At 38.7% G+C, this 26,120-nt stretch overlaps 1 protein-coding gene across 3 annotated transcripts in view; it reads left to right on the top strand.

Moving 5' to 3' along the window:
• AHCTF1 (AT-hook containing transcription factor 1) overlaps window positions 1-26,120 on the top strand; it is an 83,279-nt gene that overhangs the window by 18,834 nt on the left and 38,325 nt on the right. For all 3 annotated transcript variants that reach the window (XM_055146887.1, XM_055146885.1, XM_055146886.1), the window contains 11 exons: window positions 1,107-1,287; window positions 5,993-6,200; window positions 9,296-9,412; window positions 12,614-12,698; window positions 14,134-14,281; window positions 16,738-16,870; window positions 16,956-17,137; window positions 17,666-17,727; window positions 19,099-19,227; window positions 22,531-22,621; window positions 24,470-24,559. In XM_055146887.1, coding sequence (XP_055002862.1) covers window positions 1,107-1,287; window positions 5,993-6,200; window positions 9,296-9,412; window positions 12,614-12,698; window positions 14,134-14,281; window positions 16,738-16,870; window positions 16,956-17,137; window positions 17,666-17,727; window positions 19,099-19,227; window positions 22,531-22,621; window positions 24,470-24,559 — 1,426 coding nt within the window. The remainder of the gene's footprint in view (window positions 1-1,106; window positions 1,288-5,992; window positions 6,201-9,295; window positions 9,413-12,613; window positions 12,699-14,133; window positions 14,282-16,737; window positions 16,871-16,955; window positions 17,138-17,665; window positions 17,728-19,098; window positions 19,228-22,530; window positions 22,622-24,469; window positions 24,560-26,120) is intronic.

Raw genomic sequence — 26,120 nt, 5'->3', positions numbered from 1 at the left:
CAGAAGTGGTCTTTGGTGCTTGGGGGACCATATATAGTGCCAGGCATTTGAACCAGGGTTGCATCCCCCTCAGCTGTGTACAAGGCAAGAACCTTACTATATCTCTCTTGGGTGGGAATTTGGGCCACACCTGGCAGTGCTCAGGGCTTAGTTCTGGCATTTGGCTGAGGGGTCATTTCTGGGAACCATATGAGATGCTGGAGATTAAACCAAGGTTGATCATGTGCAATCCTGTACTCTCTTCAGGCCTGAATCAGATCTCATTTAAATAGAGTTAGCAGTAATTATTTTTTCTTTAGTGATTTATTTTTATTGTTCTTTAAGAGGTGAGGCTATATAATTAGAATAACTGATTAAAAGCTTTATTTTTATTTTATTATTACTATTATTTTGCTTTTGGGGTCACACCTGGCAATGCACAGGGGTTACTCCTGGCTCTGCACTCAGGAATTACTCCTGGTGGTGCTTAGGGGATCATGTGGGATGCTGGGAATCAAACCTAGGTTGGCCGCATACAAGGCAAACTCCCTACCCATTGTACTATCACTTCAACCCCATGGTTAAAAGCTTTAAAGTGAGAAAAACGTAGATTTGAATCATTTTATGCTTTTGTGTCTTGAATAACTTGCTGCATAAACATTCCAAGCTTTAGGGCATTTTATCAAAAAAAGATATGATGATGCAGGAGACTCAGGTTCAATCTCCCGTATCACCTGGTCCCTGAGATCTGCCAGGAGTGAACCTCAAGACCAGAGCTGGGAGTATAGCCTCTGAGAACTGCAGGCTGTGATAGCTCTCCCCCCCCTCCAGCTCAATAAGTAACTCTAAATGGTTACATATACATATGGAAACTTTTGTGACCATTTAAGGGAACTAATGGCACAAACCTGACATAGCAGTCTTTCAGTAACCATTATTATCCCAGTTGCATTTTCTATATATTGAAAATATTGAATATTTCTTGTAAATCAAATTTACAGGTGTATGCATTTTTATGATCCTGTATTCAAAAAAATTTCAGTCATGACTTATTCTAACTACAAAATATGTTAGTTGTATTGTCTCAGTTTTTAGAAGGAAAACAAATACTATCTTCTGCTTTATAGGTAACAGCTATAGAACCTATAATTAACCATGGAGGAGCCAGCGCAAGCACTCAGCATTTACACCCAAGTTTACGATGGCTATTTGGTGTGGCTGCTGTGGTAACTGATGTTGGACAGATCCTTCTTATTGACCTGTGTTTGGATGACTTACCATGCAATCAGACTGAAATAGATGCGTCAGGTAATTAATCATGATAAGCTTGAAACCTAAAAATTAAGCACTTGAGTATTGTGATGCAAAGGATTACTTTTTAATAGAGTGGTGGTTTTTATGCAGAAACTTAAAAAAATCTTTATTTTTATCATTTGGAGCTTTTGTTTCTTTAATTTCAGCACTGTGCCTTTTGTGTATGTGTGTGTGAGGATGTATGTGTGAGAGTGTCTCTCCAAACAAGTGCTCAGGAGGCCCACAAATACCACCTGAGGGCTCCTCCTCGTGAATCTTGGCCAACTGTACCAGAGATTCAGTGTGAGGGTCTAAGGATGCAGGTTGTAGTGCTGCTTGGACTTTGGGGTACTGGAGTCCACATGGATCATTAGGCAATACTCGGAGACCTCCAGGGCTGACCGAGGTAAATGGTGGTTATGTGGTGTCTGGGATTAAATAGGTCAGCAGCATTCAAGCCAAGCTTCTTAATGCCCTTTCTGTCTTAATTATTTCATTGTACTGCTGTGGCTACTTTTTGGATGAATCGTTCTGTTATGTTCAGATGGTTCAGTAGGGGTTTTTTTGGGGGGTGGGTCACACCCGGCAATGCATAGGGGTTATTCCTGGCTCTGCTCTCAGGAATTACCCTTGGCGGTGCTCAGAGGACCATATGGGATGCTGGGAATCGAACCCGGGTCGGCCGCGTGCAAGGCAAACGCCTTACCCACTGTGCTATCGCTCCAGCCCCAAGGTTCAGTAGGTTTGGAAAGAAGTATATTCAGATACAATTGATGTAGTGCTTTCACTTTTAAATAAATGCCAGAAGAATAACTAATGGTTAAAATATATTTTTTGGAAAGGGTTGGGCTGTTGGGCTACATCCTGTGGTGCTCAAAGCTTACTCCTGGCTTTGTGCTCAGGAATCACTCCTGGCAACAGTATTCAGGGACCTTTCCAGGGTACTGAGACATGGCACCTGGCTCAGCAGTATATAAGGCAAGCACCTTGCCTGCTGTACTATTTCTCTGATCCCACTAATGGTTAAAATCTCAACTATTTGTATCAGTATAAAATTAACTATACATTTAGAAGCTAATAGTAGTTCGTTGTTTTTTGGCCACACCCTCCTGTGCTCAGGGCTTACTTTTGGCTCTGCACTCTTGTGATGGGGTTTAGGGAAACCCCAGTCAACCGTGTGCAAGGAAAGTGCCCTGCTCACTGTATTATCCCTTTGCCTCCAACAGTGGTTGGTTGTTTTTTCTGTACACACTGTTTAGGTTCCTAGGGTTAGCCTAAGAAATACATTTTATAGATTAAAAAAATAAATTGAGGGATTTAATTGAAAGTGACAGTAATTGAAAGTCTGTTTTTTTGGGGATCCAATCCAAGGTTTGTGCCTAACTTGGAGGTGTTTAGTGCCTATTCCTGATTCTCACTAAGAGCTCACTACTAGAGTTCCTTGGAAGATTAAAGGCAGTGCCAGGGATAGAACTGGTGTGGGCAGCATGCAAGCCAAGGGCATTACCTTCTGTATTATCTCTCTGGTTCAGCAATTGAAGGTCTTTACTCACAAAAATAGCATCCGAAAATTTTATAGTGAAAGCCTCTGTATTGTGATCAGAGGACAAAATCATATTTATGAGAGGTATGAATATGAAACCATTATGTTTTGGGTTTTTCTTGGGGGGACACTCCATGCCCTACTCGGCTTATTTATTCCTGGCTCTGCTCAAGGATCACTTCTGGCAGGCTCAGGGCACCATATGGAGTGCCAGGAGTTGAACCTGGGTTGGCTGGACACAGGGCAAGCACCCTACTGGCTGTATTCTCTTCATTTCCTAAAACGATTAAGCTTTATAGCACCAAAAAATTGGGCTTTAGGTATAACGCAACTTTTTTTATGTGTGTACAAAAGTAATTTTTACAACAATTTTTAATTTACTGAAATATATAACTATAGAAAATGAAATTTCTAATTTAAGGTTTTGCAACTTATATACCAGTAGATATCAGTACATCTTATTCTCTTGAACTACTGCAATATTACATAGTGTAAACTTAGCCAAACTTAATTATTTACTTTTTTTTTTTTTTGGCCACACCTATTGGTGCACAGGGTTTACTTCTGTTCTTTGCCCAGGATCACTCCTAGAGGGCTTGCAGGGGGACCACATGGAATGCTGGGGATCAAAGTCTGGTCAGCCTTGTGCAAGGCAAGCATCCTACTCACTGTACCATAGCTCTGGCTTTTCATTTACTATTCTTTTAGAAAAATAATTGAAGCTGAAGAGCTAGGAAAATAGCAGTTTAAGTTCAAGTATTATAGATTTTTTCCCCCTCATTTAACATCGAAAGAATCTACCCTTGCAAAATAGTTACTAATATTTTTGGTTTGATTTTTCTGTTTGTTTTGGGTCCACGATTTAAGGTACTCAGGGTTGACTCCTGACTCTGTGTTCAGGGATCACTATTTGTGGACTCACAGGCCCAAATGAAATGCTGGGGATTGAACCCATGTTGGCTGCATACAAGCCTAGCACACAACCTACTCTGCTCTAGACCCTGATTTGGAATTTTTAAATTAAAGATCTCAGTGTATTCAGATAAAACATAGGAGTTTTATGTACTCATTACCTAAATTCAAGTCAATTTTTAGGTTTCACCATAATGTGCATCTGTTTTCTTCATTTTCCTTTCCTCTCCTAAGTCACCTCAAAATTAATTCCAAACAAATAATAGTTATTTTTTACATCATCACTATCATTCTTTACATAATGATTCCTTGGCCTTATAGCTAATCCATAATCAAATTGCTGATTTCTAAAATGCTTTTTTTTGGGCATTTGGATTAGTTGGGTTGTGATCCAGACAGGGTCCACATTTGACAGTTGTATTTCATATATTCTTGAAAATCAGTTTTTCTTTTAAAGTTTTCCCTCATTTGTTTTTAGTTCCACTAACTTGAAAAACCATTGAGTAGAAAGCACCAAATTGGGGACCGGAGTGGGTGGGGTGTTTGCCTTGCACCTTACCCAGGTTGGATCCTTACATCCCACCTGGTCCCCTGAGTTCGCCAGGAGTGATCCCTGAGTGCATAGTTAGGAGTAATCCCTGAACACTGGGGTGTAATCTCTTTATTTTCTCATGTCAGTTTTATATTTTTCACAAATTAACATCTCTGATTAGGTTTGGGTTTAGCATTTGTTAAGGACACTTTAGAAATGCTGAGTATTTCATAGTATATCACAGCAAAAGACACTTGGTGTCTCAGTTCGTATTTGAGTGATAGATGGTTTCAGATAATAATGCCAAGAATCCTTTTTATGTATTTTTGGTTTTTTTTCCATACCCAATGGTGCTCAGAGCTGGTCAGGGATCACTCAGTGCTGGGGGAACATATGGGGTGTCAGGTATTAAATCTGGGATTGCTGCATTCAAGGCAAGTACCTTTCCCAATGTATTATCTCTTCAGCCCCTAATATTTTAATTTTTTAATATTCATTTTCTGGTTTAGTTGCCATATCCAACAGTATTCAGAGGAACCGTTATGTGCCAGGCAAAGAAGTCTAGCCCTCTGTATGCAAAGCATGTATTCCAGTCCTCAGGTCTTTTGAATTATTTGTTCATTATAAAAAGAATTTCCCATTAAGGCCTGAGGGACTGAGATACAATAAAATTAATCTGACTTTATTAGGGTCTCCAAAAATGACTTAAAATTCTATTTTTCTCATTAAGTCGGTCTGTTTGCTTATTCCAAATGAAATGTAGGTAGTATAGAAAAAAAAAAAGGAAATCATCGCTATTCCTTTAAGCCATGAGTCGGCAATGTCCATTCTCTGCTCCCAGGCCATGTAAGGCCCATGAAGCAATGTTGTCTGACTTGGTGCATGATTGGATAGGCACTGATGCTTTTTGTAGCACCCACACTTTTTTGCCTTGTATTGTGTTTGCCTTGTAAAGGATAATATCCCAAGTTGACAGAAAAAAAATTTTCACCAATGGTTTGAGAACTTATCTTTCTCAATTTACCGTACCTTATCGTTCAATAAGGTCTTTTGGTAAGGATGGCAGGAACTCAGGTTTTCCTACCAAGTTTATTTATTCATTCATTTTCATGATTGTATTTTTGATGCTCAGATATTTTTATTTTGCTATTGGGAATTTCTTTTTGTAGTCTGAACCATCCGCCCTTCAGAACTTAGATGAGTTCATAGATTTGGGGTATAAGATACGGTAGGCCATATACTTTTTCAGTCCAAACCTAGAATCAGCTGGTTCCTCAAGGAAAGTTATAATTAGGTTGGTTGTAAATTTGAATCAGAACTTAATTTTTTTGTTAAGAAAATATTTGATAATATGGAGTTTGAAAGTACAGACATGAGGGACTGGAGAGATAGTACAGGGGGTAAGGTACTTGCTTTGCAGAAAGTTGACACAGGTTTGCTACTTGGTATCCCATACAGTACCCTAAGCACTGCCAGGAAGTGACTCCTAATTGCAGAGCCAGGAGTATACCCTGAACCTTGGCCATTGTGGCCAAAAACCAAAGTATATGTATGTATGTATTTTAAAAAATACTGCATATAAATACTGATGGTTAAACCTTTTATAATTCAGCATGCTTTGTTATTATTTATTTTAATTGACCTCAGTAGTGACTTGTATTATGGGTGACACTTTTGCTTTTATTGCTATTTATAATTTGTTAATTTGGGTTTTTTTGGTTTGTCTTTTTAAGACCTTGAAGTTATGACTGGCATTCCAGCTGAAGTACCACACATCAGAGAAAGTGTGATGCAAGAAGGACGTCATCTGTGTTTCCAGTTAGTAAGCCCATCAGGAACAGCCATTTCAACACTTAGTTATATAAGTAGGACAAATCAGCTGGTTGTAGGTTTTTCTGATGGCTACCTAGCTCTTTGGAATATGAAAAGCATGAAAAGAGAGTAAGTTTAACTTCTTGATTATTGACTGTTTTCTTCTTTTTTCTCTTTGTTGGTTGGTTGGTTTTGGGTTTTGTTTTTGTTTTGGGAGCAGTAGCACAGTGGGTAGGGCGTTCGCCTTGCACTCGACCAACCCGGGTTCGATTCCTCTGCCCCTCTTGGAAAGCCCGGCAAGCTGCTGAGAGTATCCCGCCCCAACGGCAGAGCCTGGCAAGCTACCTGTAGCATATTCGAGATGCCAAAAACAGTAACAAGTCCCACAATGGAAACATTACTGGTGCCCACTCAAGCAAATCAGTGAGCAATGGGATGACAGTGACAGTGGTTTTCAGAGGTTATTCCTAGAAGTGCTGCTTTCAGTTGGTGCCAGGGATCTAATCTTCAGCATTGCAAAGCATGCACTTTAGCTCCATGGTCCCTTGATAATTGGTAAGGTTTTTTTTTAGCTATATCATGTTTGACATTTAGTATTTAAGAATTATATTTAGAAAGTGTAGAATAGATTGTTTTGATACCTCCAATATGCTTGGATTGAACTGGGGTCAACTACATGTAAGCTAGGTGTCTTAGTCCCTGTCCTATCTCTCTAGCCCCAATCATAGCTTGGTATAATAGAGTAACAGGCTATGAATTTCAGTTGATTCAGTGTTTAGACATTTCTATTTTGTTTGCTGGTAAAAACAGAACTATGAAAATAGCATAGATTCTTTCAGAAGCACCTTTTAAGAATTTTAAAAAAAAGAGGCCGTACCTGGTGGTACTTACGCATTACTCTTGGCTCTGTGCTCAGGAATCATTATTGTTGGTGCTCAGTGGCCATCTGCAGTGCTGGGATCAAACCTGGTTCAGATGTGTGCAAAACAAACAACCCTCTCATTGCACATGTTTTCACCCTCAGAAGTACCTTTTTCAGAGTACATTTTTGTGCCGGTGCCATTTGTCCCTCGTCCCCAATTACATTTATAAAGTAGAAGTTTGATTGGATTCTCTGTTGATAGGAAAAGGCTTTTATTCCATTCCCTGAGATACTAGGGGACAAAGTGTGCCAGGATTGAACCCAGGACTTCTAGCCTGTTGAGCCTTCTCCCAAGCCCAATAGGAAAAAAACCCAAAACATATAAAGTTATCAGAAATGTATTTTTTCCCCCTTTTTTTGGGGGGGGAGTGAGGGAGATGTGCTGAGTGCTTACTCCTGACTCTGCTTAGGGATCACTCTTGACAATGCTCAAGGGATAATACTCAATTCCAGGGATTAAACTTAAGATGAGTGCAAGGCAAGTGACCTCCCCACTGTACTCTTTTTTAATTTAAATTTTATTTTATTTTTATAAAGTAGTTAACAATATTTGATTACATTTAATATTCGAACACCAATCCCACCACCATACCTCCCACCACCGTATGGATGTTTCCATATGGATGTTTCCAGCACCATATGGCTATTTCCATCTCAAACCCCACCCCCTGCTCCTAGCAGAACCAAAATTATTTTGTATTATTTGTTATGAATAAACCACTGAAAATGCTCCAAAAAAACGTTTCTCAGAGGAGAGTGTGAAGATTGTTATATTTCACCCAGGAGCATTAAGCCCTTGTTTTAAGAGATTACTGATGCGTTGTTAAGGGTTGAGCCTTGTGTGCTTTTATATGTATTTGTAAAATTATATTTCCCTCTAAGTTTGTTTGCCTTCTACTTTAAACCCCATCAAATGTGGTGTGCCACTCTTGGAGTATGAGTGGTGTGAAAAATGAGCTGTCAGGTGGCTGCGTTTGCTGTCGCGCAGTCCAGGGATAGGTTTACTCATGGGTGAGGCTCGGCCCCAGCATGTGGAGAGCAGCCATGAGCACGGTGGCGGTTGAGTTCTGGAGGTTTTTGGCTGGATCCCTTGGGGTGAGGAGGGTCCTTACATGCCCCCCTCAGGGGTGTCCCGAATGAAGGAGCCTGGCACGGGGTCCAGAGGCATGGCTATGGCGAGTCATTTTATGTTCTCTTCTGAGAGAGGGTAATCCCCACTGTACTCTTGCCCCTCCATCTTTTATGCTGTCAAAGAATTCCCCCTAATATTATATTGATACATAAACACTATAAGTGGTGATAAATTAACCCATTATTGAAGGGGTGCTTGTGTAAGCCCTTATTGAGGAGGACAGAATAGGATAAGCATAAAGATTTTGGGGGGTCAGGCCCACTAAGCAGTGTTCACAGGGGCTATTAGTGTTTCAGTGCTCAGCAACAGTATCTGCTTGGTGGTACTCCAGGGACTGTATCTATCTGAAACTTAAATTAGTGTTTTTTGGATGAGAAGCACACTCTGCAATACATTCCTAGCTCTGTGCTCTGACTTATGGCAACGCTTAGCATACCATATATGGTGCTGGATATGGAATGTAGTTTGGGTGTGCAGGGCAAGTGCTTTAGTCTTTACTACCTCTCCAGCATCAGATGCTAGAATTGAAACTTGTATTGGATTGATGCCTTGGCCCTGTACTATCCTCCAGACCTGGCATAGATTTTTAACTATTGATGCCTATTTGTTAGGTGATTATTTTAATTTTTTTTTTTTACCTATTTATCATGGTTATCTCCACATCTTGTGAGCAGTTTTAAGTCAATAAATAGTTAAACTTTATGCTCATTTAGTCTTGCCAAGATATTGGTACCTACTTAGCCCAATTTTATTATAAAGGTTTGTTACATTTAAAGTGATGGAATAAAGAAAATCACAAAGTCTTTCAAACTACACCCATTCATTCCTATTGTATTCTTTGATATTTATTATTAGAGCATTGCAGTAAGTAAACATTGGTTGTTCTTTTGCTTCCTCAAGAGTCAAGTTTTTTTTTCCTGCAAAATACCAGTGATGAGAGAATTTCTAGTATGAATAAGAATATATTCAATAGGTGAAATTCATCTCAATTCTCTGATAATTCTTTTGTTTTTAAACTTTCTTGATTGAGGTACTGATTTGTAATGCTATGCATGATGTTTTCTGTGTACATAATTCTAATACCATACCCATCACCAGTGTACCCACCTCCCTTTCTCAAGTTTCCCAAAATTTCTACCTTCCAGATGTACTTATTTTTACCTCTTATAGATACTACACACAATTGGAAGGTGGAAGAGTACCCATATATGCTGTTACTTTTCAAGAACCTGAGAATGATCCTCGAAATTGCTGTTATTTGTGGGCTGTTCAGTCTACACAAGATAGGTAAGTGTGGTACAAATTTTAATTGTATTCCTGGGAATTATTTGGTAATCTTTTCCCTTGTTTGCCCTAATTTTCTTTCAAGTATATTTAAAAATTATAGAAAAAAGTTGGAATAATAAAACATATCATTTCCAGTTTAGAATGATTGATAAATTTTCTTTCATTTTTTTTTTTTGTGTGTGTGGTGCCAGGAATAGAAACCAGGGTCTCAGGACTGTCCTATGAGGCATTATCTGTGACCCAAATTATTCCCTTCCTATAATTCAATCCTGTCCTATGGGGGGGGGGAGAGTGGCACACCTAGCAGTGATCAAGGGTTACTCCTGACTCTGTTCAGGGATTACTCCTGGCAGGGTTTAGGAGATCATATTGAGTGCCAGGGATTGAACCAGGGTTAGCCTCATATAGGACAAGTACCCTACCATTGTAAACAAATCACTCAGTCCCCCAGTAATTCTTTTTTTTTTTTTTTATTGGTGTTTAGTTTTTCCTTCAGCCAATGGAACAATTTTATGTTTGTTGTATAAATGCCATTATCTTGGTACCTCAGAGTTCCCAGTACTTTATTTTGTGAATTCCCTCCTACCTTACATTGTAGCTGTCTGCTTTAATATGATTTTTGAGTCTTTGCATCCCCACATTGACTTTTTGTTTGAACTACGAGTCAAGGAATAAAAGTTTCGATGTGTCATTTTTCAAATATTGGAGAAAAATGCAAAGTGCAGAGATAGCTATAGGGATCGTTCTCTTCACGATTATTAAATGATTTATTCTCCTTTTGTCAGTTTCATAGATGTTTCATAGATGTGGGATATTTTTTGAGCACTGGTATTTCGTAAACTTCTGATCTTTGATTAGAACCAAGTTAGTAGGTCATATGTCACTAAGAATCTAATAAAAAAGCCGTGGCAAAAAAAGAAAAAGCCATGGCATATTTTGATTTATGTGTATGTAATAAAGTGTTTTAGAGCAGGATTCCTGACATGTTCCATGGGTTGACAAAATCTATGAGAGACTGGAATATGTCTCAGAGGTAGCTAGCATGCACATACATGAGGCCCTAAATTTGAGTCCCAACACTACAGGAAAATAAAATTTCTGAAAAGTTTGTGAGCTTTTAAAAAATTTTGTGTTTTTATAAGATATGTGTGCACACATGTAAGTAATAAGTATATATATTATATGCAATCTACTTGTTTAAATTAGGTACATAAACATCAGTAAATTAAGTACTCATTTGGTATATGTATGTAAGTTTTGTACTTACAAGATGAATGGATTCTCACAGACTGTCATAAAAAAAACCTATAGACCACAGGTCTGGAATCCTATGATCTTACTTTTCTTGTGTGTGTTTTTTTTTTTCTTTTTTTTGGGGGGGTGGGGGGGTCACACCCGGCAATGCACAGGGGTCATTCCTGGCTCATGCACTCAAGAATTACCCCTGGCGGTGCTCAGGAGACAATATGGGATGCTGGGATTCGAACCCAGGTTGGCAAAGGCCCTACCCGCTGTGCTATCGCTCCAGCCCCTTGGTTTTGTTTGTTTGTTTGTTTTTTTGAGCCATACCTGCGATGCTCAGGGCTTACTTCTGGCCAGTTCTGGGGACCGTGTAGGGTTTCAGGGATTGAACCTGGGTTGGCCACATGCTAAGCAAGCAACCTACCTGTTATACTATCTCTCTGGCCCTGTTCTTAGGTTAAGATTTTACAAAGGTAAACATAGCAAGCCTTCTTTCCTTCTTTGATCATTAAATCTCCAAGCACATTAATGATTTTGGTTTTGGTTTGGGGGCAGATTTTAGATTCTTATATCACTGAGAAAGACAATATACTAGTGCATATATATATAATTATTTTAGAGACATAAATACAGAAGAGTAGAACTGGGGAAAGGAGATTTAAAATGTGGTTATGTAGGAAACTGCTGTCTTTGATAATGTGGTTAGGGAAATTTTAATGGAGTAGGGAAAAGAATGAAGCAATCTAGACAAATGCAAATATGGGTAGTATATGAATAGAGTAGTTAAGTATGAGGCTAGAAAACTAGATTAGTTTGTATACAGAGCAGAATAGGGTCAGGATAAGGAAAGTGTCTTGTGGAATCCTCAGATTAGAGACAGTTGGATATTAAGATTCTAGGGGCAGGAGCTAGAGTAATAGTACAGTGGTTAGGGCATTTGCCTTGCACACAGCTGAACTCAGTTTGATCCTCAGTACCCCATATGGTCCCCCAAGCCCGCCAGGAGCGTGATCCCTGAGTGCAGAACCAGGAGTAAGCCCTGAGCTCTGCCAGGTGTGGCCTCAAAAACAAAACGAAAGACCACAAGGCAGAACTGTCAGCAGAGGACTGAGGACAGTATGAGACATCAGGAGGTTATGATACACTGGAAATCAACTGAAGGTGTTTTTAAGAAAGATTAGCCAGTTAGAGTAATCATTACTTAACTGGGTGTACTCAGATATGCAGTTTATTCATTGCCTTTGCTTTATTCTTAATGTATATTCCTCATCCTATGACATAGGTCAGCAACTTCATTTTAGGTAGAAGTCTAACAAGTTAGGGGAAGTAACCAGGAAAGAGGAGCAAAAGACATTTTGTCCCTTGAAAAGAGTTTTTGTTTTTGTTTTGCCCTGAGTTGATTCTCTTTATATTGCTTTGCTTTTACTTGGCACTGTGGTATACTTTTACTTGGCCTTTTGGTATACCTTAGTTGAAGAAATATGTTTCAGGCAGATTAATACCCAACTAAAGCATTTGAAAAAGGGCCAGAGAGCTTGTTTTGCATGCAACAGACCTGAGTTCAGTACCAGAACACCCCTAGGAGTGATTCCTGAGCACAACTAGGTGTGCTTCACCCTTCCATCACCTCCCCCGCCCAAAAGAAACTGAAGGAGAAGGGAATATTTTGTATTTTGTATTTCATGTATTTAATATTTGATAAATCATTATAATCTGTGCCATAAAATATCACCTAAAGTAGTTAAACAGTATTGACTTAAAGCATCAAAAGTAAAAATTAGGTATTTCAAAATTTGCTGCAATTTGCAAAAACAACCAAGTAAAACGAAACCTTCCACTGTGGCCTTGATTTTTCTTCACAGGTTCTGAGTAGTGTACACAAAATTTAATATCAACTAGATTTGTTAAATTCAATAAAGTTGTTTAATGATGTGTTTCTTCTGATGATTTCTGTTTCAGTGAAGGGGATGTTTTGAGTTTGCATCTACTTCAGTTGGCCTTTGGTGATAGAAAGTGTTTGCCATCGGGACAAATCTTATATGAGGTAAATGGTAATGGTGATATTTAATATTAACAGTTCGTATATTGTTTCAAGACTTTTCTTTAAGGTATTGAGATATTTAAGGGTCATTCTTATTTAAATTAGTTTTTTATTCATAATATAATGAAAAATGTTTGAGATCAGAATGCTAACTTTTAATTTGACCATTATCAGTTTCCTGTAAAGTATTAGTTTGTTAAACAGACTTAAGTTTGTTAACTAATTACTGCTCAGGGAAAAAAAATCTCTAAATTTGTTGCTGTAATGTATCAAGCAATAAAACCACAGGGTAAATTTATAGACAGTCTTACCCCAACATTGTAACAGAAGATAAATGTATCTAGCCTTTCAAAGAAATAATTTTGTAGATAAATTCTAAGATAGTGGGATGCTATTAATAAACCGGCCTCTAGGCTTTCAGAGAAATAATTTTCTGGATGAATTCTGAGATAGTGGGGTGCTAATAACCACATCTGGGCAACCCTCATTCCTTTATAAAAAGTTTCATCTTTTTTCATATATGTGGGAGAATCAAACCCATGACACAGGCTTACTTAAATCAAGTGTTTCCATTGGTATATGGACATATTTTAGAGAATCCTTTATCTCTGAATTATGTTTGACTTTTTCTAGGTAAATTTTATAGTTCTTTTCAGTTCTTTCCTTTTTTTTTGTGGGATCATACTTGGTAGTGTGGCAAGACTAGGAACCACTCCCCTTTGATGCTCAGGAGCTGCTAGGATTACTTTTTTTGGTGCTAGGATGGGTACTAGTATGCAGTGATAGAGATTGAACCAGGATTGTCCATATAAAGGAACATACCTTTACTCCTGTACTATCATTTCCATCCTTAGATTTTTTCAAAGTATCAAAGAAAAATTGATGTGCTATTCCAAGAGCAAGAGTTTAAGTGGTGTTACGGAAATGTAGAACTCTTTTTAGTAATGTATTTTTTTATTTTGGGCCACACCCAGTGGTCTCCAGGTCTGGCTCTGCTCAGGGATCACTTCTGGTGATATACTCATGGGACTATATGGGATGCTAGGGATTGAACCCAGGTTGGTTGCATGCAAGGCAAGCACCTTACCTGCTGTAACTCAGGCCACTAATATGTTCTCTTATAGTTTAAGCTTTTTGTTTTGTATTGTATGAAAATATACTTAAATTTGAAGAACATTTAATTTATTTTTTTTTATTTTTAATTTTTTTTGGCTTTTTGGGTCACACCTGGCAATGCTCAGAGGTTACTCTTGGCTCATGCACTCAGGAATTACTCAGGGACCATATGGATGCTGGGAATCGAACCTGGGAAGGCCGAGTGCAAGGCAAAACGCCTTACCTGCTTTGCTATCACTCCAGTCCCAGAAGAACATTTAATTTAGAGTGATGTTTTTGCTTAGAATTCTTGAAGATACAAATTGTATATATTTTGTTTCAGGGGTTAGAATACTGTGAAGAAAGATACACACTGGACCTTACAGAGGGCATATTTCCTTTGACTGGACAGACTAACACCAAACTGTTGGGATGCCAGAGTATAGAGAAACTTCGAGCTCATGGTGATAGGGAGGAAGGCATGACTGAAGGTTGGTTAACACTACTTTTTTATGTATATAATGTTGTCAAAGCTTAGTTTAAAACTTACTTTGTTTGTAATAGTTCCTGGTTTCATATACCTCTTGGTTAAAAATGGGAATAGAAGATCAGGAATAAGTATTATATAAGTACTATAGCACGTTTCTCCATGTTGACCTGCATTTGACTCTATTGCACACATACATTCAGTTGGCATATTAATTTAGAGTTGATTCAGATTTGAGTATTTCTTGCTCTCCAGAGCAAAAAGCCATTTCTTGCTGTGTCAAACCGGGAATTTGAATAGATTAACTTAAGTAGGGACCCTTTGTATTTTAATCCAGCTCTCAAAACAAGTGTTAAGTAGCTTATAGATTTGATTAGTGAGTCTTTTAAAAACTATACTACAGCAATATACTATACTATAATAGTATACACAGTGTGTATACTATTTTCCTTCTATCCATTCTTATAAGCTGTAGTTATTCAGGCCTGCTTTTTGGCTACCTTAATTCTTTTTTTTTTTTTTTCTTTTTGGGTCAACCCGGCGATGCACAGGGGTTACTCCTGGCTCTGCAATCAGGAATTACCCCTGACGTTGCTCAGGGGACCATATGGGGTGCTCGGAATCGAACCTGGGTCAGCCGCGTGCAAGGCAAACACCCTACCCGCTGTGCTATTGCTCCAGCCCCTTAATTCTTTTTTTTTTTAACTACCTTTAATTCTTAATCTCTCCCCCCCCCATCTTTTGTATCATCCTTCTTGATAAGTAACGTATATAGCAAAAATTGTATAGAATTTGGAACTCAGAGTAGATTCAATTCCCAATGGTTATTTGTGATTCTTGCCAGAATTCCTATTTCTCTGGGTGCGGTAATCCAGTGATACCTTTTGCAGTGGTTGGATTAAATTATATATGTTATACTCAATCAGTTCTACAAATGCTCATCATGGTCCTGGTTTATTATTATTATGTGTTGAATGCCTGCATCAGGGCCCTCGTGTATATTTTGATGGGAGGCTGAAAGAGCGGCATGGTAATTGGCTGGAATTAGAGTCCTGAGTTATGTGTATTTGTAATTTTTGGTAACTGGCATCAAGCCCAGGGCCTCATACATGCATGGTGAGTATTCTGCTCCTGAGCTATTACTCTAGGCCTATGCTTAGTTTTTCAAAAGAGATTCCGCTTTATAATCAGCTTATCCATTGAAACTGGATTCTGGTCACCATACCTATATTTATCTTTTTTTTGCAGCCAGCTAAACCTGTCAAAACAGGATTCAACAAACTGTACTCTTTCCACTTAAATCTTTTTATGTTTTTCATTAGTTGTGTCTTCATATTTTTATTTTTTTGTGTGCTTGTTTTGGGGCTATCCCCAGAGTTCCCTCAAAGTTTATCTCTGACTTGTGTGGGACACCACATGAGATGCTCAGCCTGGATCTGCTGTGTGCAAGGCAAGCACCTAGCTTATAATACCTCTCTGGCCCTACTAATGTCTTTTATTACCATGTTCTGTCTTTGAACAGTCATCTTTCTTTTTTTTCATCAAATACTTCCCTTTTTTTCTTTTAAATCTCTTTTACTGTATAGCTAGATGGCCCTCAATTAGATTTTCCTTAAGAAATAATCTAGGGGCTGGAGCAGTAGCACAGTGGATAGGGCATTTGCCTTGCACTCGGTTGAGCCGAGTTCGATTCCCAGCATCCCATATGGTCCCCTGAGCACCGCCAGGAGTAATTCCTGAGTGCATGAGCCAGGAGTAACCCCTGTGCATCGCCGGGTGTGACCCCCCCCAAAAAAAAAGCAAAAAAAAAGAAAGAATCTATAATGCCATAGCTACTTTAGATAATGAGTTTGGAGCAATACCATAGCGGGTAGGGCATTTGCCTTGCACGCAGCTGACCCAGGTTCAATTCTGACCCGGGTTTGACCCAGGTTTGATTCCTCTGTCCCTCTCAGAGAGCCTGGCAGGCTACCGAGACTATTCTGCCCGAACAGCAGAGCCTGGCAAGCTACCATGGTATATTATTCGATATGCCAAAAACAGTAACAACAAGTTTCACGGTGGAGATGTTACTGATGCCTGCTCGAGCAAATTGATGAACAACCGGACGACAGTGCTACAGTGCCATAGCTACTTTAGATAATGAGTTAATAGCTCTGATACTAAATACTTTCTTTTACTTCTCAAATTTCAAAGTTTCTTAAGTATTTACTTAGAAAATAAGCCAGGTTGTAACTCTCTGAATGATTACATTCTTATAAAGTCTTTTTGAAATAGGAAAATGGCTACAAGTAAATGAATTATCTTAGAGAACAAATGGGAGGAATGTGTTTTGAAAAATTAAGTCATATTTAAATAAAATAATTTATTAGGAAATTATTATGAATTTTCTTTTGGGGACTTATTTAACATCTTAATTAGAAGAGGTTATTCTATTTTTTAAAATTATCTTTTTTTCAGCTCTGTCTCCTGACACCAGTGTTTCAGTCTTTACCTGGCAAGTGAATATATATGGACAGGGAAAGCCTTCTGTATATTTGGGGATTTTTGACATAAATCGCTGGTATCATGCACAAATGCCTGATTCATTAAGGTACCATTCTTTTTCTTTCCTTTTCTTGTCATATTTGTGTGTGTAGCAGGTCAGTGATTTAGTAATTTTGTAAATTTTCTTTTAGATCGGGAGAATATCTCCATAATTGCTCTTATTTTGCACTGTGGTCACTGGATTCAGTTGTAAGTAGGACTTATCCACATTACATCTTGGACATATTAGTGCATGAAAGAAGTTTGAGTCGAGGAGTTCCTCCTTCATATCCACCTCCAGAGCAGTTTTTTAATCCAAGCACTTATAATTTTGGTATGTAGATTTTTTTACATTATCTTTTAGGAAAAATTGTTATAAGAGTCAAAACATGAAACATGCTAATATGATTTTATATATATGTAAACTATACCTTATTGTTACGAGTCTTTCAGTAGTCATCATCCAAGTATAGTCATCATCCATCTTCCCCCCCTTTATTATGTAATGAGATGATCCTTAATAAGAATTTTCTTAAGAATTAATCTGTTACCATAGTTACATATTTTAGGTAGTGAGTTAATAAGATACTAGCTCTACTTTTTTTTTTACTTCCCAAATATCAAATTATGGATAGCTTAAGAAATCAATTTGATACTTGTCCATGAAAAATACAGTATTTTAAAATACAAATCACTATATTGAATTTGTTAGGAAAGATATTATTTCACATAGTCTCTCTGTGATGAGTTGAAAATTTTAAATTTATTATGATAATTTGTACCTTACTATTCTTGTACTTAGGATGAATTTTATTAATCTCATCTGATATATGTAAGATTTTTTTTTTAACATCTTTTTTAGATGCTACTTGTTTGTTAAATTCGGGAGTTGTTCATATAACTTGCACAGGCTTTCAGAAGAAGGTAGGTAACAATTACCATATGGACATTGTTTCTTAATGAAGTGAGGTTATGGGGATAAACTTTGATATTTTATAAGTTGGTTTTTTTTTTTCAGCTTAAAAATAGCTTTTTGGGGGCTGGAATATAGGGTGTTATAAGGTATTTACCTTGCACGCGGCCAACTTGGGTTCAATTCCCAGCATTCCATATGGTCCCCTGAGCACTGCCAGGAGTAATTCCTGAGTGCATGAGCCAGGAGTAACCCCTGAGCATCGCCAGGTGTGACCCAAAAAGCAAAAAAAAAAAAAAAAAAAGCTTTTTCCTAGGTGTCTGAGATTAGTATTTTGTTGCATCATTTATTGATGACAACTGCCAGAGGAAGCCTTATCTCTCTCTCTCTCTCTCTCTCTCTCTCTCTGTCTCTCTGTCTCTCTGTCTCTCTGTCTCTCTCTCTCTCTCTCTCTCTCTCTCTCTCTCTCACACACACACACACACACACGTAAATGTTTTACTTTTCCTGCCAGCAGAGTGGTATAATGCAGGGTGGGTGCTGATACTATGATAAAAAATAGTTCCTCATGAAAAAGATAAGAATCCAGGGTTTTTTAAATTGATAATCATCTTGGTGTAGGCAGTTGCTTTGTGTTTTATACTAGATTGCATTTATATTAGACCATGATGTATAAAATAGAGGGTTTTTAAATGTCATCCATCATTAAGATCTTTTCATCAACTTGTTAACTTTCTCTATCAACTTTATAGAAAGGGGGCTGGAGTGATAGCACAGTGGGTAGGGTGTTTGCCTTGCACGAGGCCAACCCAGGTTCGATTCCCAGCATCCCATATGGTCCCCTGAGCACCTCCAGGAGTAATTCCTGAGTGCAGAGCTAGGAGTAACCCCTGTGCATTGCCAGGTGTGACCCAAAAAGCAAAAAAAAAAAAAAAAAAACAAAAACAAAAAAACAACTTTATAGAAAGTGTAGTAGGGTTGCTTTTGATACAAATGGATAAGCTACCTAAAGTATCTGTATTAGGAGACTGGGTAGATAGTACATCAGATAGAGCACTAGCCTAACATGTGCCCTACCTAGGTTCACTCTCCAGCATCCCGTATGTTCCCCCAAGCACTGCCAGGAGGAGACTGGAACAACGCTTGAGCATGGCTGATGTGGCCCAAAACAAGCAACAAAAATACCTACAACCCTATTAGTAATAAGACTTTATAGCCTTTATTCCTTGTTAGAAGTAACTTCCATTCAATAGCTTTTAGTTGTGACATGCTGGGGATATATGTTTAGTTTTATTGAAAAGGTGGATTGAGTGTGAACTAGGATAATGAGTTTTTTAAGTTTGAGTATTTGAATTGTGTATTGATTTACTACTCTGTTACAGACTTTGACGTTTTTGAAGAAGTTAGGACCATCTCTTAATGAAGTCATTCCTGATAGCTATAATCAGTGTCTTGTGGCTGGCCTTCTCTCACCAAGACTTCTTGATATTCAGCCTTCCAATTTAAGTCAGGTGAGATGTCACAGTGCTGGGTCCTTTTTTGTTGTTCTCTCCTTCTGTCTCCTCTCTCCTCTTTTTTGTCTTTTCTCCTCTCTCTCTCTCCTCTCTAGTCACCCATAAAAGCTAGGGTTTATTTTCTCTTTCTTTATATACCCCACACCACCTGACCCTCCCCTAAGTTTTCCTTAGGGCCGTCACTGTTCTGCAATTTGGGGGACGAAGCTCACAACCTTACATATTCCTGGATATATCCTAAAGCCACTTAGCTATCTCCAAACTTCCTATTTCATCTTTTTTTTTGGGGGGGGGTCATATGATGTTTATTCTGTAATGAAATTTTATTTTATAAATCTGTGCTAAAGTAGGTCAGTGTTCACTGCATAATCAGTACTTCTGTTTTTGGTTTTTTTCTTGGCTTCATATTTATACTCCCAGCACCCAGTAGGTACTAGTTTCTCAAGCCGAGTAAATATTAGCAGGAAACAACTGGCTCCTCAGGCATGTCATTAATAAGTGATTTTCTCTCTCTCTCTCTCTCTCTCTCTCTCTCTCTCTCTCCTCTCTCCTCTCTTTCTCTTCTCTCCTTTCTCCTCCTCTCTCCTCTCTCCTCTCTCACCCCTCCACCCCATCTTTTTTTTGCCTAGAGCCAACTGTGCTCATGGCTTACTCTTGGCTCTGCACTTAAAGGGTGCCAGTGACTGAACCTGGGTCAACTGGGTGCAGAGCAAACACCCTACTTGTACTCTGTCTCTGGTTCTCAGGGGGAACACTTTTTGGAACTATAAGATCAGTATCCAGCAATCATGTTTTTATAAGCCCTTGATTTGATTTATGCAGTATTTAGAGAACCCTGCTTTGTAGTAGTCAGCATTATATGAAAACCCGTTAGTAAAAATTGCAAGTCTTTACAAAATGATTTAAAATTGTAAGACTCAGTTGTGAAAGCCAAAATTTTTTCAATGGGTATTTGTAGTTCACTTGGTTTTCCTTGTCCAAATACATTTTACCAACCAGGAGCTATTCTTAAAAAGTGTTGACTGGAGGCCAAAGAGATAGTACAGAAGATTAAAAAGCTTGCCTTGCACACAGCTGAATCATTCACTATTATTCTGTTTGTTTCCCTTTTATATATTAAGCCTGTATGTATATTCTTTGATGCAATATCATGTAGTGATTTACATTTTTTAAAAAATAGCTTGTTTTTTTCCTAGAATTTCCAACTGCCTTCAAAAATGTTGTCCTTGGAGCTGGAGCGATAGCACAGCGGGTAGGGCATTTGCCTTGCATGTGGCCGACCCAGGTTTGAATCCCAGCATTCCATATGGTCCCCTGAGCACCACCAGGAGTAATTCCTGAGTGCAGAGCCAGGAGTAACCCATGTGCATTGTGGGTATGACCCCAAAAAAGCAAAAAAAAAATATTGCCCAGTTTATCATTCATAAGCCTTAATTTGTTTGTTGTTGTGTTATTTGGGGTTGGGTTTTTTTTGTTTTGTGGCTTTTTGGGTCATACCCAGCCATGCTCAGGGATTACTTCTGGCAGTGCTTAGGGGACCATATGGGACTCCAGGCCCTGGGTCAGCCATGTGCATAATGGCTATAATAGTATAATGCCCTACCCACTATACTATTTCTCCGGCCTATTTGTTTTTAACCTTAATTTGCTTTTTCTCTTCGTGGAACCCCATCAGACAAACGTTGACTGTCCTGAATCTACTTGTCAGCTTATTTTTCTACTTGTCAGCTTATTTTTCTTCTAAATCTTTGTCTTTTTTGCTTATAATTCTGCTTTCTGGAAGATTTATCACTGGTTGTTTTGTTTTTTGAACTACACAGACTGTACTTAGGCCTTTATTCCTGCACTTAGGGATCACTCCTGGCAGGACTCATACGATCATATGTGGTGGTGGAAATTAAACCCGGGTCAGATGCATGCTAAGTGAAGACCCTACCCATTGTGCTAATTCTTTTGCTCCTTTAACACAAATATTTTTGAGGTTCATCTGTGTCTTGATGTTTATTTCATTTTTGACTGTATAAATTACACTGTGGGTATTTTTGCTTTTTTCAGAGGGGCCTGTTAGAAATCACTGTATCACTGTATCACTGTCATTCCATTGCTCATCGATTTGCTTGAGCGGGCACCAGTAACTTCACTATTGTGAGACTTGTTACTGTTTTTGGCATATCGAATACGCCACAGGTAGCTTGCCAGGCTCTGCCAGGTGGGTGAGATACTCTCGGTAGCTTGCTGGGCTCTCCGAGAGGGGCATAGAAATTGAACCCCGGTCTGCTGCCTGCAGGCCAAATGCCTTACCCGCTGTGCTATCCTCCAGCCCCTTTTAGAAATAATGCTTCATATACATGATTGTTTCATTTTGTTTTTCTCTTCTGGTTTTTGGGCCAGACCCAGCAGCACTCTGGGCTTTTAACTCCTGGCTCCATTCTTAGGGATTACCCCTGGCAGTGCTTAAAGGAGTGAACCTGGATCTGCCACATGCAAGAAAAGTACCCAATCCACTGTACTACTATTGTGTAGGCCGCTTTATAGAGTTTTAAGTTAAAATATTTATAGGAGCTACTCCTGGCAATGTTTCTAGGGGAGTTGGGAGCAGGAATCACAGGGTCACTTCTAGAGGTGGTCAGCCTGGCAGTTAATGTCTGATAACACACTACTGGGGCTGTGTAGGATGGTAGTTCCTGCTGGTAGGCTATGTGATGCTGGGGATATAGACTAAGGAACCTCACATATGCTTGACATATGTTCTATCACTTGATATATATCCCTGACACTCAATGCAGATTTTATGTAGATGTATGCTTCTGTTATTTCTTGAGCATATTATCTAAATGTGAATGGCTGGATCATATAGTAACTCTCAGTTTCTTACCAGACTTTCCCTAGTGCCTTTCCCATTTTACCTTCCCATAGGCAGTTCTGTGACGATTCTAACTTTTCTTATCATCACCCAACCTTCCTGTCTTTTGTTCATACCGTTCCAGTGTTTCAGTGATTTTTAGACCTTTAATACCTTGTATTCTGGAGGTTGGAAGATAATGTATGGGTTAAGGCATTTGCCTTGTGCACAGCTGACCCTGATTTGATCACTGGCACCTTACATGGTGGTTACTCCTGGCACTGCCAGGTGTGATCCCTGAGACCTGAGCACTGTAAGATGATTCAAAAACATGTGTATGTGTGTGTGTGTGTGTTTATGTGTGTGAGTGTATACAGATCTTGAACTTATTTCCAGTACATCTGCGATCACATTTAAATTCTTTTTTTCTGATTTTTATTTCCAAATGTATGGTTTAGGAAGAACAGTTAGAAGCTATATTATCAGCAGCAGTCCAGACAAGTTCCCTGGGACTTTTGACTGGATGTATTAAAAGGTGGACATCAGAAGGTAAGATTATGATTTAAAGAGATTAAAAATTGGCTTTTTTTCCCCTAATGTAGGAGTATTGCTATTTATTCAGCCATTGATTAAACTGATTGAATTGGGCATGAACTCCACTTGACTTGTATTTTTAAATTATTAATTCACTATTTTGGAGGTTAGGTAACTTTTATTTGGAGATAGCACTGTAGCACTGTCGTCCCGTTGTTCATCGATTTGCTCGAGCAGTAATCAGTAACTTCTTCGTTGTGAGACTTGTTACTAAAAACAGTATCAAATACGCCACCCGTAGCTTCCCCCGAGAGCTACGGAGGAATCGAACCTGGGTCGGCCTCATGCAAGGCAAACGCCTTACCTGCTATGCGGTCGCTCTAGTCCATTTGGAGATAAGAGTATCACATTTTAAATTCAAGGGATTATAGAAATCCTCTGTACCTTTTACGCTTCCAACCAGCCCCGCCATAAGATCTGAAATAGAAAATAGAAAAGGTTGCTTTTTCTAAAACTTTTTATTAAATATCTTTTCTCTTTTCTGCCTAATTGCCCTGACAAGAACTTGAATGCTATGTGAAACAATAGTGGTGAGAGAGAGCACCTTTGTCCTGTACCTAGTTTTTCAGTTCTACCTCTTTGAGCATGATGCTATCTATGGGTTTTTGATACCTAGCCTTTATTATCTTTAGGTATATTACTTCTTTTCTAGTTAATTTTTTTTCATTTTATTGATTTTGTATATCATTGATGGGTGCATAATTTAATGCTTGCATCGAATTGCATTTTATGGAACAAATGCAATTCCATTCAGGTGTTGCATTTTGGAGGAGGGTTGGAGTACATCTGCAGTGCTCAGGATCACTCCTGGCAAACTCAGGGAACACCTGGATGGGAGGGATCAAACTCAGGTTGTCTTGCATGAAAGACAAAGGCCTTATATTACTATTGCTGTGGCCCATGGGTACTGCTTTTTTTATCCTTTGTTGTGGAAACACCTTTGTCTTGGTTTCAGATTTGCTTCTGTATAGATTTTATTTTTTCTTTTTTGAGTCACACCCACAATGCCCAGGGGTTACTCCTGACTTTGCACTCAGGACTTAACTCCTGGTGGTGCTTGGGGGACCATATGGGATGCTGGGAATCAAACCCAGGTTGACTGTGTGCAAGATAAACACCCTACCCATTGTGCTATCGCTCCAGCCCCTAGATTATATCTTAATGTAGTGTTTGTTGTGAGGAGGAGATAAGCGCCATTTTTTCTTAGTTTACCATCTTGAAACTCTATTCACCTGTGGTTTTGCCTTTTTCTTTGCCACACCCAGTTTACTTATGGCTCTGTTCTCAGAGATTACTGTTGGCGGTTCTCTGGGAAGCACTTGCAGTTACTGGGAGCAAATTTGGGTGGCTGTGTAACCCAAGTTTGGTTACAAATTTGTAAACCAGCTGGTGCTTGTTGGTAAGGCAAGCACTTTACCCCCTATAACTTTGTCTCCTACCCTGTGTTTTTGTCTCTTTACTCTTCCTTAATCTTATATAATTCTTAAACTTTTGTTTTTCAATTAATTGAACTTTATGAAGAATATAAACTAGGTATTTTGTACCTGTCTTTTAATTTGTTTTCATGATCTTTCCTCAACAATTAGATTCAGATTGAACATTTTCTCCTCAGTGGGTTTTTGTTTTCTCTGCTGAGAAGCACTTGAAATACATGACAAATTTTTGCATTAACTTGTTATTCATGTTGCTTATGTGATTATTATGCTTTCTTCAGATAACTTAATTGAAGGTATATGTATATATGGCTCACTAAAATATTTCAATTTGTAATCTGTCATTTACTTTCTCTTACTTGCAAATAAGAACAACCGAATTCTGCATCTAATTTGCGCTTTGTTCTTGAATGGACATGGAATAAAGTGGTTGTCACAAAAGAAGAATTTGACAGATTGTGTAAGTATTAAATTAACTTAATATATAGAATACTATTGTGGTATACTACTATAATAGTAGTATGCATATCGCTGTATCACTGTCATCACTATCATCCCGTTGTTCATCGATTTGCTCAAGCAGGCACCAGTAACATCTCCATTCTTCCCAGCCCTGAGATATTAGCAGCCTCCCTTTACTCGTCTTTCCCAACGATTGAAGGCTCTTTCAGGGTCAAGGGAATGAGACCTGTTATTGTTACTGTATTTGGCATATCAAATATGCCACGGGGAGCTTTCCAGGCTCTTTTGTGCGGGCAGGATACTTCTCAGTAGCTTGCTGGGCTCTCCGAGAGGAATGAAGAGTGTATATCAGAATGCAAGCAAGTATGTTAAAACCAAACACGTGTGCTGCTTTAGGCACATCAGTGGGCTAGACTATAAGAGGTCATGCAGTGGCTTTAAGCATGGCTGTGGCTGGGTTCTGGAGGTCTTCGGCTGCCGGGGGTCTGCTCAGGAAGGAAGGGAAACTCAACCTGCTCTCCCCCCCTTAGAGGGGACCCGGTAAAGAAAGCCTGCCGCGAGGGGGTTGGCTAATAGTCAACATTTACCGTAAAGGAAAGTTGAAAAGAACTTTGAAGAGAGAGTTCAAGAGGGCGTGAAACCATTAAGAGTCAAATAATAATAAAATAATAATAATAGAAATACATAACAACTAATGCATATATGCCACTTTATATCAAACTATCTTAAAATTTTGTTTTGTTTACTAAACAGTAATGATTTTAACCAGTTTGACATTGCATCCTTTTTTTTTTGTTTTGTTTTTGTTTTGGGCCATACCCAGTTGAGTTTAGGGTTTACTCCTGAATCTTTGCTTAGGAATCATTCACTCCTGGTGATGTTTGGAGAACCATATATGGTGCCAGGGATCAAACCCTGGTTGGTATGTGAAAGGCTAGCTGTAATATTTCTTCAGCCCCAGACATTTTTGTTTTGGTAGGGTCATATCCCTGCAGCAGAACTCAGGGCTTACTCCTGGCTCTGTGCTTAACACTCCTAGTGATACTTGGGGACCATATGTGGTAATGAATATCTTACTGGAATTGGGCAGGGCAAGCATCTTGACCCCTGTACACTAGTCCAAAAAAAAAAAAATTCTTATTTAACATCAAAATGACTCATTTTTTCAATTAAAATTTCAGAATCATTTATTGCCTCTTGATTTTTATGAGCTAAAGTTGTGAGATATGATTACGTATAGAAATTAGGAGAATATACCAGTTAATCTCAGAAACTGTTCAACTTAATTTCTGCTTAAAATGTGAATATGATAAAAAACTACATTGTAAAAGCGTATCACTTCTTCTTTGCCAAGTCTATTCTTTTGGTGGGGATGGGGTTTTCACAGGCAGTTTTCAGGATGCCTGGGACCCTACCTGGCAATTAATTACTAGTCAACTGGGCCACCTATTCAGTGCTAGAATCTACTTGGACCCTGTGGTTCTGAGGACTCCCGGCTCTCTCCTGCAGTTCTTAGTACCAGGACCCTATCTGCTTCACCCAGTGGTATTCTCAGGGGC

Source organism: Sorex araneus, chromosome 9 (genome assembly GCF_027595985.1).
Source record: "Sorex araneus isolate mSorAra2 chromosome 9, mSorAra2.pri, whole genome shotgun sequence".
Lineage (NCBI taxonomy): Eukaryota > Metazoa > Chordata > Mammalia > Eulipotyphla > Soricidae > Sorex > Sorex araneus.
The sequence above is the reverse complement of the archived record's forward strand: the minus strand, read 5'-3'. Positions and strand labels throughout refer to the sequence as shown.